Here is a 20,814-nt window from a genome sequence, read left to right on the forward strand (position 1 = left end):
TTGTGTTGTTTTGCTTTTTATCTACCTAGTGTGTTAAATTTCCTTGGTGAGGCCAAATTTCCCAAGCTGACTTAGTAGAGTTTTGACAAACAGTAAAACTCATTGAATCTTCATATAACATATTAAGGCCTTTTAAGTAGAGCAACTCATTAAGTGATCTATTGTAATAGAATTCTGGATTGCAATTTATTTGTGCATACATGTTTGGGTACTTACGCATAGTATAGAAACTAACACATTTAACAGTAATATGAAGAGCAAAAAAAAATTTTAATAATTATGTAAATATATTCCCTACAAAGGGATAGACTCAAAATCATGCTAAAATCTATGAACACTTAGTTGTACACTGAAGAAATGTCATTTCTTATTTTAAGAATTCTCAGTGGATTTTCAAAGTGCACTCTCCATGAGGCATGTATATTACATCATACAAAGACAGATGAAAATTGAAATAAAGTTAAGACAAAGAGAAAAAATTATGTAAATATAATTAAGATGATAGGTTAAATAAATAAAATATTAGTAGTAACAAAGTAATGCAAACTTTCTTAGATTTTAAAGTACTTACATCTAAGTACTTATAGAAAAGTTAAGAAAATACTTCAGTCGCATACAGCCTTTTAGGTTTGGTCTTTTTTAAGGCTCACAGAAGAAATTAGTTCCTCCTTAGTATGTAAGTGAGGTAAGACAGATCTGAATTTCATTCTAACTTAGGCTTTTGTTTTGGTGGGACTATTTTGCACACAAAATTAGTTCACACACAGAAATTGCACTTGTAATTGATTGCAACCAGAGAGGCTAATTGCAGACCCAATTAACTGACTTGAGTCCTTAGAATAAGGTGCAAAAGCCTTTTGCTTCTGCAACTAATTGTGGACCTGACCTGATATTATGTGGGAAATTTTGTTTTGCATTCTCTGTTTTATTCAGAACTAGAAATAGAAACAAGACCCCCACTTTGTAATGTTGACAAGCACAAAGGTATTAGAGATCCAATTTCCACACACTTCTTCCCTCCTGTACCCCACTTCTGACTCTAAATCCCCAAGCAGTCAGCTCTGCAGGGAAGCCTGATAGAAACAGGCCTCCAAAGAGGTCAAATAATGAAAGTAACGGTTAGTGATATAAATTGGTTAATAAAATATAATTTAAAATGAAGCTGTCTTAAAATTCCAAAAGAGCTTGCTGAATATAAATTAAGTAGTAAAATAACCTGGACAGAAACTAGAATTAGAAAGCATTATTTTAAATCTGATAGTAAAACTAGTTTTCTTCTAGATTACTCATACTCAGTTTAAATAAATATGTAATAAATCTGAAAGCCTTCCCTATTGCAGTAATTTTTGTTTGTTAACAACATAATAACCCATTTTAGGTAAGCAAGAAAAATTGCTAATCATGTATTTTCTAAGAGATAAGAACAAGCTCAGATGTTTTTCTCAACTGAGTATTTAAAAAGCCCAATTTCACATTTTCACAAGAGAATAATACTTGGGCTTTGATCAACTTGTATTTGTTTCTAAAATTCAAGCTTTAGGTTATGAAATGACTTGTGGACATTAAATTGCATTTAACTAGCATTAAACTGTCATCTATTCCACAGGCATAATTCTCAAACCATACCTTTTAAAAAAAAATGATTATGGCACACTTTTTTCTTATGTACCACTTCCCCTGGGAATACTTGAAGATTTCAGCTAGCCATAACATGGCTACTTTGTCACCTGCACTGCAGACTTACCTACACAATTTATGAAAATAGAAGTGGATGAAAGTGAAGCAATTTTTTTCTCTAAATACATGCCCCCCCCCAAATCTATTCAATAGAGTAATTTTGTTCCCAGAGTTGAGAGGGATTCACTAATCAAAATCAGTTGGTAGGAATGTAAGACTCAGGTACGCATTTAACACAAGTTGCAGCCTTGTCCTCTCTTTCTATTTCCGTGGGAAATTTGTGATCAAATCTGTTGTGGAATTGGCCCCAGAAATAATGACACCATGCACTAGCCAACTGGGGCTGCACTAAGTTATTCGAACCCTAAAAATGAAAGCTTAGTAGCTGCTAACTACATAATATCTTACAGTTGTAGGCGTTGGTCATTTGTTTATATAGTGTTGCATACACAGGAGTAACTGCATCCTCCAAACCCACAATCACAGGAAACACGGCCTTTCAGCAATGTTGTTGACCACAAAATATTTATCATGTATTTAAAAATCTATGGCTTAATGATACGAACATGAAGACAATTATACGTTACAGAGTAACCACCTCTTTGAAAGGAGGAATTACGAAACATGATTGGCTGTTACATATTTTGAGAAGTATTCTCAGATGTAACAAAAAGTTTTAGCTATTTTTAACCAACAGAGGTAGGATGTTGTTGATTAATTGTCCAAAGAAACAGATTGGCCTTGTAATTTTATAAGATGATAAAAAGAAAGTCATCCTTTCCATGTTATATAGGCTGATCTCTTAGTTGTATATTGCATATTTTTATCATTTTTATTAATGAAATATAATTATAATCAAAAAAATCTACCATGGCTCATAGCAGGAATAGAATAGTAGGGTCTATTTTAAGCAAAATCTATCAGTCAAATTAAGAAAGAACTGCAATGAAGAATCCCAATTCCCCTAGAAAAATCAGAGGTCTAAATAAAACCTACAAACTAATTCTGCTTACAGTTTCTTTGCCCAAGTTACTTCCTCCACTTTTAATTTAACCCCTGTACTTCTCTATTACAATGCATCATTTGCTACTACACTTAAACTCAGTGGCATTTTAAAATATATTGACATTAAATGAGATGTGCCGAGTATGGGGCTCTGGTCAGCCAATTAAACTCCCAGTGATGACTTTCCTCTCTCACTTCTCATCCTCCTTTAAAATACAAATAGAGAATGTATTGAGGTGGGATTTCCTCTTCTCTATGTGATCTTTTATTTCATTGCCAATTGATTTAATAGCAAAAAGGAATGTATGTAGTTCAGCCTCTTTTTTTTTCCCAACTGTGCATTATTTCAGCAAATTATCCTTGGGGTTAACACAGTTCGTGGTCTCCAAGATACTCCATTCCGTAAAATTGTGGATCCTGTTATTACAACGTTCATGAAAATGTTTTTCTGTTGCTCTGTATTGTCACAAAAGCCTAAAAGATAGAAAAACTAACTTTTATGCACAACTGCCATACCCCAAATGCTCATGAGACAATTCCTTCGTAACCCCACTCCATTTCACCAGAGGGTAAGAACTGTGCTCGCCTCCATTTGTGAACAGGGGCAGGGTGGAGGACCAGTGCCCAGAGGGTTATATCTGGAATCACATTTTTACTGTGCCTCCAAGCACATTGACCCCTTTCTACTTTCCCATTTTGAGTTGACAACTCAAAGACGCGAAGATTCTGTTGCTTCCACCTCAGGGCTGGGAAATCAGGACTTTCAGTCAAATCTTTGCAGTCTTCAACATGTATTTTGGCAAGTAGGATGGAATCCTCAGTTTAGTTGTGATATTGCCACATTAGATCTTTGAAACAGATGTATTGCCAAGATCTCCCAGACAGCAGTTCCAGAAAATCCAGGTCTTTGGGGATCAGGAACAAAGTACATTTAAAACTTCCAAATTTCTTTATAGCCCAAATTAAAATGAAAACATATTTCTATTCATCCGTGTTGCATGCATCCAAGTAATCCAAATCAACACTCATTCACTGGTTAGATCAGGGTTGGCCCCAAGACCCTGTAATATTAAATTACCCAGTTGAGCTTGATGTTGTACCATGAAATATGGAAACAGCACTGAACTGGGTGTCAAATGACACCAGCTCCTGGGCTTTTGATGAAATGATTAATATTAGGATATGATCTAAAAAAAGTATTGCTTATACTAAGATAAAATATAATCTTTTTCATCTCCTTCATTCTCATAAAAAATATTAAAATTTGTGTTCAGTGGTCCTCAAAGATTAAAATATAATCTTTTTCATCTCCTTCATTCTTATAAAAAATATTAAAATTTGTGTTCAGTGGTCCTCAAATTTACACTTGTAACAACAATTGAAGACCCTAAAGAGCATTGGTTTACATGGGTTGTATCCATCTATATTTACCACATTAGAAACTAAAACTGAGAAACTTTAAAAATATTGAATTTATTTTAAAATAACAATACTAAGCACATTACCAATGTTCATCTAAAAAACATATTTTTATTTTTTAAAAACCGTTTCTTTTCCAAAACAAAAAAAAATTGGTGAGGGGCTTCCCTGGTGGTGCAGTGGTAGAGAGTCCGCCTGCCGATGCAGGGGACAGGGGTTCGTGCCCCGGTCCGGGAATATCCCACATGCCGCGGAGTGACTGGGCCCGTGAGCCATGGCCGCTGGGCCTGCGCATCCGGAGCCTGTGCTCTGCAGTGGGAAAGGCCACAGCAGTGAGAGGCCCGCGTACCGCAAAAAAAAAAAAAAAAAATTGGTGAGAAGATCGGCACTGGTTGACAAGTTTGCAAATCTCTTAATAGAAGTTAGTTGGATTCTCCTGTCTATTTCTGCATCCAATCTGTTGCAATATGTTGTTTTGGTTGAAGCATATGAAGAAAACCTGGCCTCATACAGACAAGTATTTGGAAAAGGGAGGTATACTTTATATATTTTACAGCCTTTTCAGATAACTGTGTATATTCTTCTTTGATTTTATACCAAAACTCAACAAGGATAATTTTTAGGAGTTAGTTGCAATAGGGAATCTGAAATCAATAAACTTTTTGTATTTTGTGGGAAGATAACATTGGAAAGGGGAAATGTCATCTTAGTATTATTCTGAAAAGAGTTCTGACCTTCCATGCCCCCAGTCCTTTGGAGGGTCCCTCAACCACTCTTTGAGAATCACTGGCTTTAGTTGCATGCAATGCTGTGCCTGTCGCAGACAAAAAGTTTGAACAAGAGAAAGTCTTCACTCTTCTGAAGGAAAGGCTTTCAGAACGACACAGAATCCATTTGGACAGTTTGGTTTGAGAATGTTTTCAAAACTCAACAAAGATTTGAGTTAAGTCCTGTGTTTTCTGTGTCCTCATCACAAATTTCTCTAATTTTTCTCAGAAGCCCCCCAGAAACAACTCTCAGTTTTATTTTCATCAAATTGGCACTGGATGGACTATATAAATAACCCAGATAGGCCTCTCTCTTGCTGTATGTTATTTCCTATCTCAGTATCTTGTGCTTTCACACTTGCACAAGTAATTAAAACCATAACGTCTAGATCACATTTCTCTAGATGACTGCAGTATGCTGATCTGCAATCGTTTGTGAAGTATGTTCACGTGTTCCCTAAATTTTTACTATTAGAGTCCAAAGTTTAGCTAATGGTTAACTTTTTATGAATTGGAACAATTCAAGATTATTTCTAAAATAATGTCACTCTTGCTCAGCTTGCATCTAGTATGCTTTCTTGAGTGGAAGAGAAAAGGATGGAGTTACAGCTACTGCTATCGTAACCCTGCGTATGCCCCTAGGAGTGTGTGATGCATTTGAACATCACCCATCACACGTATTCAAATGGGGAAAAGGTTAAGAATCACTGCTCCAGTCCATCAGACTGAGGCATGGATGACTACCATCTCAGGCCAGGGTGATCAGATGAATAACAACTATGTGGTAACTGGAAACTGTTATTAACCCCTTCTCTGCCTTAGCTACCATGGTAAGGAATAGGACTTGGAGACAAAATAAACTAGGAGTCAACCACAGAGTAACAAGCAGGGTTCAAGAACGCTTGATTTTACTGCAACGGCAGGGGCGTGTCACAGAAGCACCCACAGTCCCAAGGAGGCATGGTCACTGAGCGTGGCCTTGCTCGTGTTCTTAGGTTTCTGCAGTTGCTGTGAAGGAAAAGCCAATCCTAGCAGGACTCGTTTACTGGGTTGCAAAGAGGCAATTAGCATCATCTGATAAGCGTTTGTGTGGGAGTGGGGATAGGGATGGGAAAGGAGATGAAGGCAGAAATGAGGATGGAGAAATGGTAGCCAGTAACCATTAATGAGCATCCTTGGTTCAACAGAAGACCAAAAGTATGGTAGTTGGATAACTTCAGAGAGACAGCACCCGGGTACCCTTCTTCAGTGTGAAGCAGAGGCAATAATATTTTTTAAATTTATTTATTTATTTTTGGCTGTGTTGGGTCTCCATTGCTGTACACAGGCTTTCTCTAGTTGTGGCGAGCGGGGGCTACTCTTTGTTGCGGTACATAGGCTTCTTATTATGGTGGCTTCTCTTGTTGCGGAACACGGGCTCTAGGTGCACAGGCTTCAGTAGTTGTGGCACGTGGGCTCAGTAGTTGTGGCTTGCAGGCTCTAGAGCGCAGGCTCAGTAGCTGTGGCGCACAGGCTTAGTTGTTCTGTGGCATGTGGGATCTTCCCTGACCAGGGCTGGAACCCCTGTCCCCTGCATAGGCAGGCAGATTCTTAACCACTGTGCCACCATGGAAGTCCCAGACAATAATATTTTGAGGAAAGATGGAACACTCTATCAAACTATGAATATTTTGCAGGTGATGAAGGTGGCATAAGGAAAGAAGCTGCGTTCCTCTCTATAGTGATAAGAGAAAGTGCCCCTTAATGCCAGTGCTGTTTTATTCTATGCTGATGAGGACCTAGAAAAAGCTACAAATCCCACTTACCATTCTTTGAATTCCCCAGAAGTTCTCCAGATCAGAGAACCCAATTTCATGAGTGTTGAAAGGAGAGGAGGGAACGATGAAAACACAAGAGAGAAAGGGCTAAGAATTTAAAAGACAGATTCTTTGAGTAAGCTCTTCAGGCACATTTCATTGACTCATTTGACTGGCGATATCACAGCGTTTCTGCTCCAGTGGAGCTTACAGTCTGGCTACAGGAGCCAGAGTGATGCAGTGGGGAGGAGAAACGTACAACAAACAAGTAAATAAGCCAGCAAAGAAACCTGTAATGACAAAATGAGAAAAGTGTGGTGAAGAGAGGGTGCCAGAGAATGACAGCGAGGGGAGACTGCAAACCTTCTTAGAAAAGGGTGGTCAAGCACACCTGATGGTGATTAGGGGCAATCAGCTCCATACGCTAGAAGAACAGTACTTTGATAGCTCAAATAATTTGCGCACATAATAATAATAATTTCTCTACATTTCAGTGAGGTTCCTTTTGAGAATTTAAGTCACGCTCAGCTGAGGTTAGGAAAGAAACAGTAAAACAACAATATTTACTGAGTGCTTACTCTGAACAATATTTACTGAGTGCTTACTCTGAACATCATGTGGAATGATCTGTTGCTTGTGACAGATTTTGCTGTTGCTGTTACAAGCTTTGGAAGTACACATAGCTTGTGACATTAAAATATCTTCTGTTTACACAGCACTTTACGGTTGACAAAATGTTTTTCTATTTTTTGCTTCATATGATCCTCTATAACAATGTCCTGAGATTAACATACAGTTCTTTAAAATGGGTGTACTTGTAGGGTTAACTGAGTAACCAGTTTCATCATAATCCTGCATAATCATAACTGGGTCTTCGTTGCTGAGCGCGGGCTTTCTCCAGTTGCAGTGAGTGAGGGCTCCTCTTCATTGCGGTGCGCGGGCTTCTCGTTGCGGTGGCTTCTCTTGTTGTGGAGCACGGGCTCTAGGCTCGCAGACTTCAGTAGCTGTGGCACGCGGGTGCAGTAGTTGTGGCTCATGGGCTCTAGACCGCAGACTCAGTAGTTGTGGCTCACGGACTTAGTTGCTCCGCAGCATGTGGGATCTTCCCAGACCAGGGCTCAAACCCGTGTCCCCTGCATTGGCAGGTGGATTTATATGCATCCTTGATCAGGGTAATAGAGGTACTAAGTAATTTGTTGGAAAACTGACCTCGAGTAATTGAAACACGGACTTACTCACATGCTGCATATGTGGCAACAGAGTGATGAGACATCCTTTATATTTTAAATTGGACATCATTTTAATGAGCTATCTCACACTGCCTTTTATCTTTACTTCTGAAAGGAAATGTGTTCATAGAATACGTTCATAGAATGATTAATGCACTTTTCTTAATCATACTTTATTCTCTAGGCATTTTCCTGCCTTCTTATAGTCTTGATATATAAGTTATTCACAATACATCTTCCTAAACACTTACCTGAGTATAGATAGAATTATACATAGGCAAAATCCCAAGAGTTACAATATTGCAACCACACATCAAGATGGCATTGTTTGTGGCTGTCTATATTAACTTTCATATGTGGATGAGTTCCCAAAATTATTTTAGAAATTAATAATTTTTCAAAAATAATTCAAACAGCCCACGTATCCTTCTGCCTTTTTAGTTCTTAAGTTCATCTGCATAAAGCAAGAGGGAGACTTTTAGATGAATTGTAAACTCATTTAATTTCCAGACATTGTCTAGTGTTTAAACACTAACATCAAAGCTAAGAGCCAATTATCAGAGTTCATTTGATCTGAAGCCCTGTTGCCTGAATTGCTATAGTTTTCCTTAGGCTGAAAAGGAAATCTGTGTCACATCTCAAAGATGTAGTATTTAAAATCACTTTATCTATAGCAGTTTAACTTGAAACATGTGTTTGGGCTCACTAACCACAAGGAGGCATTGAAGCATCTATTCAAAATGTGAAAAGCAATTTTATTTTTTTAAAAGTTACACCTACAGTTGCTGAATTTCATATAAGCAATTATACTGCTTGTGAGTATGCGTGCCTTTTAAGTTCATGTTTTGGTCCATGTTCATTTTTTATTTTAACCCCTGCCGTAGCAGAAAGTGTTGCCACTGCTGTTGCCATTGTGGAAGATTTGGGGACGGTAGTAAATCCATGTGTGTTTTCCTTCTGCTGTTCCAACTGACATGAAGGAAAATGGTGGGGCTTTCATCAGTACTGACAAAGTAACCGCATTAACCTTTATTGTCCTTTAACGTTACAAGATCTTTTGACTGTGTGAACAAAAGCATATTTCTTTAGTATTTAGAATTACTTAAATACATATTCGCAACAGCAAGAGTTTTATCTGAAATCTGTGTGTCAGTTGAGAGTGATTCCAGGACACATCTTCAAAATGCCACATAAGAAGCATAGGACAACCCTCAGAATGGGAGAAAATATTCGCAAACAAAGCAACTGACAAAGGATTAATCTCCAAAATATACAAGCAGCTCATGTAGCTCAATATCAAAAAAGCAAACAACCCAATCCAAAAATGGGCAGAAGACCTAAATAGACATTTCTCCAAAGAAGATATACAGATTGCCAGCAAACACATGAAAGGATACGCAACATCACTAATCATTAGAGAAATGCAAATCAAAACTACAATGAGGTATTACCTCACACCGTCAGAATGGCCATCATCAAAAAATCTACAGGACTTCCCTGGTGGCACAGTGGTTAAGAATCTGCCTGCCAATGCAGGGGACACAGGTTTGAGCCCTGGTCCAGAAGATCCCACGTGCCACGGAGCAACTAAGCCCGTGTGCCACAACTACTGAGCCTGAGCGCCACAGCTACTGAAGCCCATGTGCCTAGAGCCCATGCTCCACAACAAGAGAAGCCACCGCAATGAGAAGCCCACACACTGCAACAAAGAGTAGCCCCCACTCACCGCAACTAGAGAGAGCCCATGTGCAGCAACGAAGACCCAACGCAGCCAAAAACTTTTTTTAAAAAATCTACAAACAATAAATGCTGGAGAGGGTGTGGATAAAAGGGAACCCTCCTGCACATTCTTGGTGGGAATGTAAATTGATACAGCCACTATGGAGAACATTATGGAGGTTCCTTAAAAAACTAAAATTAGAACTCCCATATGACCCAGCAATCCCACCACAGGGCATAAAACCATAATTCAAAAGGAGTCATGTACGACAGTGTTCATTGCAGCACTATTTACAATAGCCAGGACGTGGAAGCAACCTAAGCATCCATCGACAGATGAATGGATAAAGAAGATGTGGCACATATATACAATGGAATATTACTCAGCCATAAAAAGGAACAAAATTGAGTTATTTGTAGTGAGGTGGATGAACCTAGAGTCTGTCATACAGAGTGAACTAAGTCAGAAAGAGAAAAACAAATACCGTATGCTAACACATATATATGGAATCTAAAAAAAAAAAAAAAAAAGGTTCTGAAGGACCTAGGGGCAGGACAGGAATAAAGACACAGACGTAGAGAATGGACTTGAGGACACGGGGAGGGGGAAGGGTAAGCTGGGACGAAGTGAGAGAGTGGCATGGACATATATACACTACCAAATGCAAAATAGATAGCTAGTGGGAAGCAGCCGCATAGCACAGGGAGATCAGCTCTGCTTTGTGACCACCTAGAGGGGTGGGATAGGGAGGGTGGGAGGGAGACGCAAGAGGGAGGGGATGTGGGGATATACGTATACGTACAGCTGATTCACTTTGTTATACAGCAGCAACCAACACCACAATGTAAAGCAATTATACTCCAATAAAGATGTTAAAAAATAAGAAAATAAAAGGCAAAAAACAAAAAGCCAACATAGTTTTTAAACCTGAGCATAACTTTCTTACATGCTCTTTTGAACATTCATGTTAAAATTTCCGAAACTTTTCCAGTGTTTCTATAATCCTGATTCCCAGAAGCTTTGCTGATATTGAAAAATATGAACCTCTCTGTTGCAGAATATGCTGCTCAGCACATCTTCCAAAATTAATGCTTAATCCCCTGAGAAGCAAGGACCTCATTCTTAGGAGCTGGATTGTTTCTGGGAGATGCTTCAGAGACAATTCTTTCCTGGAAATGTGGACCATGACACTGTGAAATCCTAGCATGCCATTCTGCCATGTTGACTTGCTCTTTCTGGGTTTTGACATCTGGTTTGCCTTTTAGGATATTCCCAGCCTGTGCGACAAAATATTGACGACTTCAACACACAGCAGAACATGCAGCTGGGGAGGCTGTGTGACATCTTAGGTACAGTAAATACTTTTACACAAATGGCTCTTTGGAATGTTTATCAGTGGATGTTGATTAAACGTTCGTTTTTTGCTTTTTTTTCTGTACAAGGAAAAGGCTTGGACTTCTAATCTTCTTGCAGGGCAATTGAATGTTTTGTTCCAAAGAACAGATTTATAGTGAAGTCAGTTGAATAAACAAATGACATTTTAACCAATTTACTTGGGTAGTTTTCTAATTCTCTTTGCTGCAGGCTTGAATAAGGATGTATCTCCTATAGCCCCAACTCTTCTTCATTTACTGAATCTGGCAGTGAATGAAGTCAACATTATATATTTGTGTCAATATTGTCTATTATATTATCTGAGGAATGGGTGGAAGGTAACAGAAATGAAAAGCATTATGTTTTCATTATAAGAATAAGAGGGAAATGAAGATAGATTTTTAAAAGAAGGTTTTATTTAAATATATATAATCTCATTATGAGAAAATAGGAAGTGCCTAGTGGAAGGAATTATTAGAAATACAGACCTTGAGTGATAGACACATCTTTGTAAGAGTCAAGTTCTAATACTGGTTTGGTCAGTTCTAAATCAGACACCAACCAGGGGCCAGGAAGGAAGGATACAAGAACTCTAGGCTTTGGTTGACACTGTTTGAGGTGAGGTTTAAAGAATAAATGTTTCAAAGCCTAAGTAATAATATTGAATCAGTGTGGGAAGTCCTGGCCAGAAATTCAGGGTTAAACGAAAACTAGAATTTTTTAGTTACCAAATAAGAACTTCTTTGTTTTGTTAAAATATAATTGCTTTGGCCCTTATTTAAGCAAAACAAGGAAGAATTTTAAATTATCAATGACCAATTTAGCTGGCTCTCTGGAATGACATACTTTACGTGATTCATACATATTTCAGCATCATTATTATTTTATAAATGCCATTTGGTAACAAAAATACAACAGTACTAGAAATTTACAGTGTCCTAAAATAATAATAGGGTAATTGCTTTAATCTATTATCTAGGCACTAATATTGTTTTTCAACCTTACCAAAAAAAAATTTAATGACTTAAGATTGATTTGTTAGTGCTGAGCTATTTCAACTAAAATCCTGACTGGGTGGAAACCAATGAAGTGCAGCAGAGGGCAGACTTTGCTCTAATTTATTTGATTAATTTTTTTCTTTAGCTTTTTATATACCTTTCTATATATAGTCCAAACCATCACCAAAGAATTTCCTTACAAAGGATTCTTATTAATAATGAGAAGACTTAAGAGTATTAGGTTTCTATTTTAAATAATTCAATAATTCAGTCTATGTCTATCTGCAATGAAAAATTTTGCTAAGATGAACATTTCTGAGAGATTATTAACCAAATGCCTTTTCTTGGTACACTATCTTCATGATAACAATGCAATCCTAAAACCTCTTCAAAAGAAGTAATAAAAGTGTAGAAGTAAGTGAGAAAATAGAAAAAGTACTTGCTTGTGAAGTAAAAATATGAAGAAACTAGGAAAATTAGTGATAATTTTATGGAAGAATAAATGATTATCTTTCTTTAACTTGCGTTAGTTCCTAGTAAAGGGTGTCGATTTTTCTGCTTATTCAGGGGAAACAAAGGTAATCTGATCACATTAAGACTTGTTTGGATACTGGCTGTGAAGTCAGGGTATCAGGTGGAGAGACCTCAACAGCTTGTATCTTCACTTCCTAGATGAGTTAAGCAAGAGGGTGACTGATATTGACTATTGACTAACAGTCAAAACAATCTTCCTCTTCTTCTTAATTCCTTTCCAAAATCACCTGTCAATTAATTTTGAACATTTGTTGATTCACAATCAAACCACCCTAATACTGGATATTACTGTTAGTGATTATAGTATTCCTTTGCCAGAAATGAACGGGAAAGGTAAAATTTGTAACATGATTTGTTATCATTTACAACCCAGAAATTTCTTCCCAAGAAAAATTTAGTTTTCTTCTGCTATGGAGACTTTATTAAGTTATTTTTGTTGTTTGCTTTTTGTGTCCTTTTTTTAGACTTAAAAAAAAATACTAGTTTGGTTTTAAAGACCACTAGTTTAGTAAGACACTAGTCTCTTCCTGAAAACACGAGATTTCGGATAACGAATTTGATCATTCAGCAGTTGGATACAAGTTATTTAACTACTGTCTCCTCAGTTAATTTATTTTGAGGTTCATGTGACAATGTGGTTTCAACATTAAATAGGAGCCACTTCAATATTTACATTTATGGAGCACCTACTCTGGGCCCAGCTCTGGGCCAGTTCAGAAGACATTGCTTCTAGCCACAAGATGCTCTTCTCCCATATGGGAACATATGTATATGTATAGCTGATTCACTTTGTTATAAAGCAGAAACTAACACACCATTGTAAAGCAATTATACCCCAATAAAGATGTTTTAAAAAAAAAAAAAAAAAAGATGCTCTTCTCCAGAACAGATTTCTCCTGCATGCCATGGGTCTCACTAATTGTGAAAGACTTTCCAGTTCCCGAATCTCTCCATTCTCCCAGATCCCTTTGGTCAGCTCACAAGTATTTATTGAGTGGCTCCTGCATACTCGACATTGTACCAGGGCATGGGGGATTATACGAAAAGTATACACCTTGCCTTTAAAGAGTCTGGACGGACAAGATTGAAAGATTTGGGACAACAGGATGGAACAGCAGGGGACACTACTTCGTCGTGTTAAATCTTGAGGCACTAGTTAAAAGGAGCCCAAGTGTGGAAGGCGGGGTGTGGAACCACTGTTAGCTGGCCTAGTCAGGGTGGGCTGTGGAGAAGATTGGTGCATCTGTACTGTCTGCTGAGCACCTACTATGTGCCAGATACTGCACCAGGTGCTTTATATATATTCTTTCATTTCATACTCTCCAAAACTCCATGCCCCAGGAGACTTTATTCCCCATTTTACAGATGAAGAAAGCAATGCTTAGAAAGGTTAAATAATATGCCCAGGCTCCTAGAAAGCTGAGCAAGCATTTAATCAGTCTATGCTCTGTATACTCTGCTAAACTGAACAGAGGAGTCTTAAAATCTCTTCTCAGCCCTACTTGACCAAGGAAATATTTTACAGTGCTCCCTCCTCCAACCTTCCCTGGGCACCTGGTCTGCATGTGTCTTGTGTCCACCACCCTCCACCATGTTTTACAGCTGTTTATACATGTGAAATGGTTGCTCCTCACAGGCAGCATCTCAGTCGCTTTGATTCTGGTATCTCCTTCCATGTCTAGCCAAGTGCTTTGCCCCTACTGATCAGTCAGTTATTTTACAAAAATGAATGGGTGACTCTACCGGCTGCTGGTTTCCAGTACATACCCCCTAAAATATTCTGCAGCCTGGAGTGAGGGTAATCCCTTCTCACTATTCCATTCGGATGGGATATTTAATTAGGATTTCTTTCTACGCACATAATAAGTACATCTTGAGAAGGAGAACAGTTAAATTAAGATAGTGTTTCTTTTAAACCAAGAATCACTAGATGTCCTATTTAAGTAATATATTCCTCTTTGGGAATGGAGAAAGGAAAAGGTTGCTTTCCTGAAATAATCATTGCTATGGTCATACTCAGACCATTTATTTGGACAGAACATTCCCTGAATTGGCCTTGCCAAGTCCAGGCAGCATAAGAAATTGCAATTTCATCAGCTTTTGAAAGTTAACAGTTCTGTTTTATAATTTACTAAAGTTAATGGGATAAATTTTTAAATCAGTATGCAAATCCCATTGATATTAATAGGAGTTCTGGAGCTAAATCCCTACATATTATTTGAAAGTACACTTCCATGGTACCTCACAGCCCTCCTTCTGAAGGAATCATTGTGTCTATTTTTTTGGTGGTGGTGTTATTTATCTTTTCTTTAGAGAAATGCTAAAGGACCAAAAAGCCCCTTAAATTGCTAAGATCTGTACAAAACCAATCTAAATTAACTTGAATGTGGCTTTTGGATATGCTCTTTATTTTAAACTGTGCAACATCAATCTGATACCAGAGTTCGTAATGTCTTTGACCTTTATACCGGTAATTAACATTGTGCCTGTTATTTTTAGATGCCAACGTAAGCGTCATCTACATCTGCTCCCATCGAATGAATGACGAGTTGCTGCTGTATTACAGTAAAATCCTGAGTCTACAGGCAGCTGTCAAATCAGGGAAACTTAAGGACAGAAGTGACCTGCGGGACAGGTTCAAAATTATCACCCCTGAAGCTATAAACATCTTCACTGTGAGTCTGTCTTCTAATTACTACGGCTTCCGGGATGCAGTAAAATTAAATTGGAAATTTTATAACTTGCAACGTCCTGGTGCACATCAGTGAAATATTACTGCAGGTTTAACAGCTTTACTGATTTAGACTACAGGTCGGACGATAGGAAATAAATATCCCAGTTTAACTTGCAGACTTAGCTGAGCTACTACTGCCCAGTTTCTCTGTAGCTGAAGCCTAATTGTAGTTATTGGGTTGTACCATCAACTAGGTGAATTTATAATATCTACGGTTGCTTTTTCTTAATTTTGTGTGGAGAACACCGACGCACAGAAAGGCTGGGCCTGCCTGTGGTCACAAAGCTAGTTAAGGACAGAATCTAGACCAGGGCCCCTGTTTTCTGATTTCCACACTGGTATTCCTTGTTATTCCATGGGGTTTTTGTCCCTCAGGGGAATTTGGTCTTATTTACCATATCACATGGTTCATAATGAACAAGGTTCAGATTTTTTTTTTAACTTTTTTAGAACTGATTCTTAATGAATGGAACGAATTCTGAGTTGAATCTCATCCCTAGAGAAGAACTTCTGGGAGATTCATAGAACCATGGGGCACGTTCTAGAATAAGGTAGTGCAAGAAATGGCTTGAAATGAATTTCTCTATATTTTAACAAGAATTTAAGCTTTCCATGGTAAACAATCAACATTTTAATACCTAATGGAGGACTTCCCTGGTGGCGCAGTGGTTAAGAATCCACCTGCCAATGCAGAGGGCACAGGTTCAATCCCTGGTCTGGGAAGATTCCACATGCCTCAGAGCAAGTAAGCTTGTGCACCACAACTACTGAGCCTGCACTCTAGAGCCCGCAAGCCACAACTACTGAGCCCGTGTGCCACACTTTTGAGGAGACTGTTTAATATAATCTAAAGGTCTGAATTTGCTGGTGAAGATAGCTCTCTTCATTCGTAAGTGAGATGCACCAAAGTCAACTCTCTATCTATTGTCAAAGAAACTGATTGCATGGTTCATGTAGGAAGTATCTATGTGTTGAGTTACTACCTATTAACACTTCAGATGCACCATGACCTGACCAAAGGAAAAAAAATCCTGCCAGGGCTGGGGAGGGATGCTACAGCATTTCTACTTTGCTGGTACACTCAGTGAATTTTACTCTCTTCTACCAAAATGAAGATTTTATTTTTTCATAACTAGATACCTCGATATTCCCATAAAAGCTCTCCGCCTAGTTCTGTTTCATTGGCACCACTTGGCTATGGAAGAGGAAACAAGTGCAGGATCAGGACAAGCAAGAGAAAAGACAGGAGACAGGGCTTCCCTAGTGTCACAGTGGTTAAGAATCCACCTGCCAATGCAGGGGACATGGGTTCGAGCGCTGGTCCGGGAAGATCCACATGCCATGAAGCAACTAAGCCCATGCGCCACAACTACTGAGCCTGCACTCTAGAGCCTGAGAGTCACAACTACTGAAGCCCACGTGCCACTACTACTGAAGCCCGCGCACCTAGAGCCCGTGCTCCGCAACAAGAGAAGCCATCACAATGAGAATCCCACGCACCACAACGAAGAGTATCCCCCACTAGACGCAACTAGAGAAGGTCCGCGCGCAGCAACGAAGACCCAAAGCAGCCATAAATTAATTAATTAAATCTTAAAAAAAAAAAAAAGAAAGCAGACAAATCATCACCACTTACTTATAATCTTAGAAACTCCCCAATATCCTCCACCAGTGCAAGGATTGCTTTGGTGCTTCCTAGCTATTCCCTGGCCTCAATGTCAGAGTTACTGTGGATATTGGGAAGCAAGGAACCATCGTTAGCGTGTGGTTAATTTCCTGATTTTCTCCAGCCAGAAACTGGAGCTAAGGCCTGGTAGCTGCTAATAAACAGTTTCTGCATATCTGAAATGCCAATATACATTGAAGAGGCATGGAATGGGGAAGGGGCACTAGATTTGGGAAAAGGAAAGTGAGTAAACAGCTAACATTTATCAAATGCTTAGCATACATTTTCTCATTTGATACTTAGAACACAGCAGCAAGACAGAAATTATCAATTTCCTTCTTTGGCTAAGGAAACCAACACTCATCTTCTAATCCCAAGTTACTGGTGGGGACAGAGTATGAAGCCAAATCTGTCTGACCCCAGAACCCTATTCTGATCTGGAATGACAGCCTTGCTCCTGGATGACCTTGTGGCCTTGGGCAAGCCCCTTTACCTCTCTGGTCCTCTGTTAGTCATCTGTAAAATGAGGTGATGGATTAGATCATTTCAAAGTCCTTTCCAGCTCTGCAGTCGTATTACCTGAGAAGTGAATCCTCCCCGTCCACTCTTCACCTTCTAAGAGGAGATAGGCAGTTGGTACTAACAGATGCACGGGGTTACATTCATAGTGTAGGTTTGCATCTCTGTGAATAGAAACAATTAGGAAATATTTTTAAGTACTTAATACTTCTCATAGTTTAAGTTTAAATTATTTGAGTAATTAATCACTCATAGGCAATCACCTCTCTAAAATACAAAAAGTAAACTCTTACTTTCAAATCATTTCCCGCTCGTGTTTAGTTATGGCTTTATTTCTTTTTAATGGGTTTGAGAGATTGCATCAGTGCTGACTTTCTTTCAAATGCATGGCCTTGAGGAGATTTTTTTAAAGTGTGCCAAAAATCTGTTTGTACATCTCTCCAAGTTACTCTACAATGTTTGAATTTGTAATGGTGAAAATGCTGTTATAAAGTCATCGTGTATGTCTATTTTTGAACATTTTAATGTTTATGAAGACATCCTAAGCAACTACCTTTTGTCTCAGGTGAAAAAAAAAATTAGTGGTGATGAATTAAATGTAGCTATAATGTTATGGAATTAGGAACATTTTAGATTTTTGTCATCTGTGTTAATCCACAGCCTGGATCTGATGATACTGATTTTCTCTAAATGGTCACACAAGACCTGCAGTCAGTAATGTGTCCTCTGCCATCACTTACATTCAAATCTTTATTAAACACACGTTGAACACAATACTGTGGTACCATCTTCCCTGAAGAATAAGGCATGCCCAGAGATGACATAACAGAGTTGGGTAGAATACTTGCCAAGAGAGATAAACAACCCTAGAGCAGACAGAAATCCATTCCAGCCGGAAATGTGCAACTTTAACGTTAGGTTCTATTGTTGCATCTACCAGCCCCTCATCACACTTCATAAAACTACCAGACCTCACTACTCAATCTGTAAAGTGGGAGAAATCATGGCATCTATGGCATGAGAACTGTGCTAATACTGAATTTGAATCCTGCCTCTGCTATTTACCAGCTGTGTGACTATGGGCAAATCACCTGAGCCTCAGTTTCTTCGTCTCCAAAACAGGGACTGTTAATTGGTACAGTGTTGTATGGATCAAAGGAAAGAGTACTTAACATGAGAGGACTGCCCCCTTTGAAACGTTCTTCTAGGTACCCTGAAAAGCCTACCACATACTTTGCGACTCAAGTCACCAGTTCTACAAGACACATCATTTTTTCACATTTCCTCATTGGAATAATTTGTAGGGAAAGGAAAGGAGTGAACTAAACAAGGGGGATAAACAGTGATCAATTAGATGGGAAACACAAACTCACGAGTTGCTGTCACCAGCCATTGTCTAATGGAACACAGGATTTCCTAGAGCTGCATTCTCAGAAGCAGGTTTTTGAAAATGGATTTAAATTAAGAAAAGGCATATTGCATAGACCTAAAGAGCTTAGAATATAACACTTGCTCTGAAGGAAGGGTTCAACAGGGTAAATCATAAAATCCTCTTCTCAGAGGAGGTTTTTATTTTGTCTTTTGAAATATACATACCATAAAATTTACCATTTAAATCATTTTAAGTGTACAGTTCAATGAACTCAGGTACATTCACAGTGTTGTGCAATCATCATATCATCCATTTTCAAAACTTTTTCAACATCCCAAGCAGAAACTCTGTACTCATTAAACAGTATGTCCAGAAGAGCTTTGGTTTTAAAGGGAACGTTGTATCACAGCTGGAAGGACCCTAGAGATTTCTAGTTCAAACCCCTCATTTGAATGTGGGGAACCAAGGCTCAGAAAGATAGAGTTTTCTAAATCAACTTGCAAGTTACAAATTCAGACAGGACTAAAATCCAGGGGTTCTCCTCAGTTGCTTTCTCTTATACTCAGCAGTCATACCCTCCAACAGTTTGCAGACTGGTGCAGCAGATACCCCTCAAAATAGTGGCTCGGAATTTCTCCACACTTCAATGCCATGTTGAGTAGATAATTTTGACTAAAACCAGGAGAGAAGGTGCTAGTGTACAAAATCCCTTGAACTCCATTAAGACTCTCACGTCTTGCATGATATTATTTGCATGATATTTTAATGACTTTATTTTTTTTAAGTTTTCTCCATAATAATATTGATAATTACTACCATTGATCGAATATCAACTCAATGCCATGCATTATAACAGGTGTTAAACATTTTTGATCTTATTTTATCCTTAGAGGAACCCATCAAATGGGTATTTTTATTCCCTTTTAGAAGATGGAGAAACTTAGTCTCAAGGAGTCTAAGTCATTTGCCCAAGTTCGGGTTGTTTATAACGGATAGAGCTGGATTCAAAGACAGAACCATTTGACTCCGAGGCCCCATCACTTTCTCGTGTGCCATGATGCTCTCTTCTCTAAAGGAAATGAGCACAATCTTGGGTTCCCATATTCCAGCCTAGGCTATGGCCATCCTCACCTGCTAAAATCCTACCCATCCTTCAAAACTTACCTCAACCCCGACCTCTTTCATAACAATAATACAAGCTCACATTCATTAAGTGCTTATATCCAAGGCCCTATTATAAGTGCTTTACATGTATTATCTCATTTAATACTCATAGCATCCTTATGAGATGGGTACTACTATTATACGCATTTTACAGATGAGGAAACTGAGGCCCAAGAAGAATGAGTAATTTGCCTTTTCAGCTTTCCCCACTAGCACGTGGCCTCTGCCTCCCTCCTCCCTGCCTCCAAGACCCTCTGTAGCTCTTTATGGCCCTTCTCTGCCTTGTATTAGTTATGCATTAATGGTACTCATCTGTGTCCCCACTCCTTGAGCGCAGAGATATGCTTGTATTAGTTTTGGTGTGTGTTGACCATCTGGCTCCATCCTCTGCCCCTTATTAGACATGCTGGAATTATTTATTTAATTGAATGAGACAGTCACATGTATTGCTGAGCTGGGTCTAAGTAGTCAAAAATAAAAAGAGTTTTCCATTGGAAAAGAAATTTGAGTCTCACTGAAATTCTCAAATATTTTCCATTCGTGAATCCTTTCTGGAGTGTTGGCTAAGAACCATGATGATCATCATAACAATACATAGTCTCTGAAATGGAATTTTTGGTAGAACTTTGGGAAGAGAGCATCAAGTCAAGTGCCATTTTCCTACTGAATCATTTAAAGGGTTGCCAGAATAGGAGTCCTGAACAGTGAAGAATACTATGGGGTTTTCTCCTTCATTTTTTTGCATTGATTTTCCAGACGCTTTAGTGTTAAACCATGCCAGAAGTGTTGCAGAGATGAATCACTATTATCCAAAGGCCACCAGCCTCTTTTCCTTCTGAC

At 38.6% G+C, this 20,814-nt stretch overlaps 1 protein-coding gene across 5 annotated transcripts in view; it reads left to right on the forward strand.

The window, feature by feature from the left end:
- Positions 1–20,814, forward strand: part of IQCH (IQ motif containing H) — a 202,207-nt gene that overhangs the window by 109,536 nt on the left and 71,857 nt on the right. For all 5 annotated transcript variants that reach the window (XM_024761668.1, XM_024761669.1, XM_024761670.1 and 2 more), the window contains 2 exons: positions 10,879–10,962; positions 15,019–15,194. In XM_024761668.1, coding sequence (XP_024617436.1) covers positions 10,879–10,962; positions 15,019–15,194 — 260 coding nt within the window. The remainder of the gene's footprint in view (positions 1–10,878; positions 10,963–15,018; positions 15,195–20,814) is intronic.

The sequence above is a fragment of the Neophocaena asiaeorientalis genome, unplaced genomic scaffold (genome assembly GCF_003031525.2).
Source record: "Neophocaena asiaeorientalis asiaeorientalis breed wild unplaced genomic scaffold, Neophocaena_asiaeorientalis_V1.1 scaffold465, whole genome shotgun sequence".
NCBI lineage: Eukaryota > Metazoa > Chordata > Mammalia > Artiodactyla > Phocoenidae > Neophocaena > Neophocaena asiaeorientalis.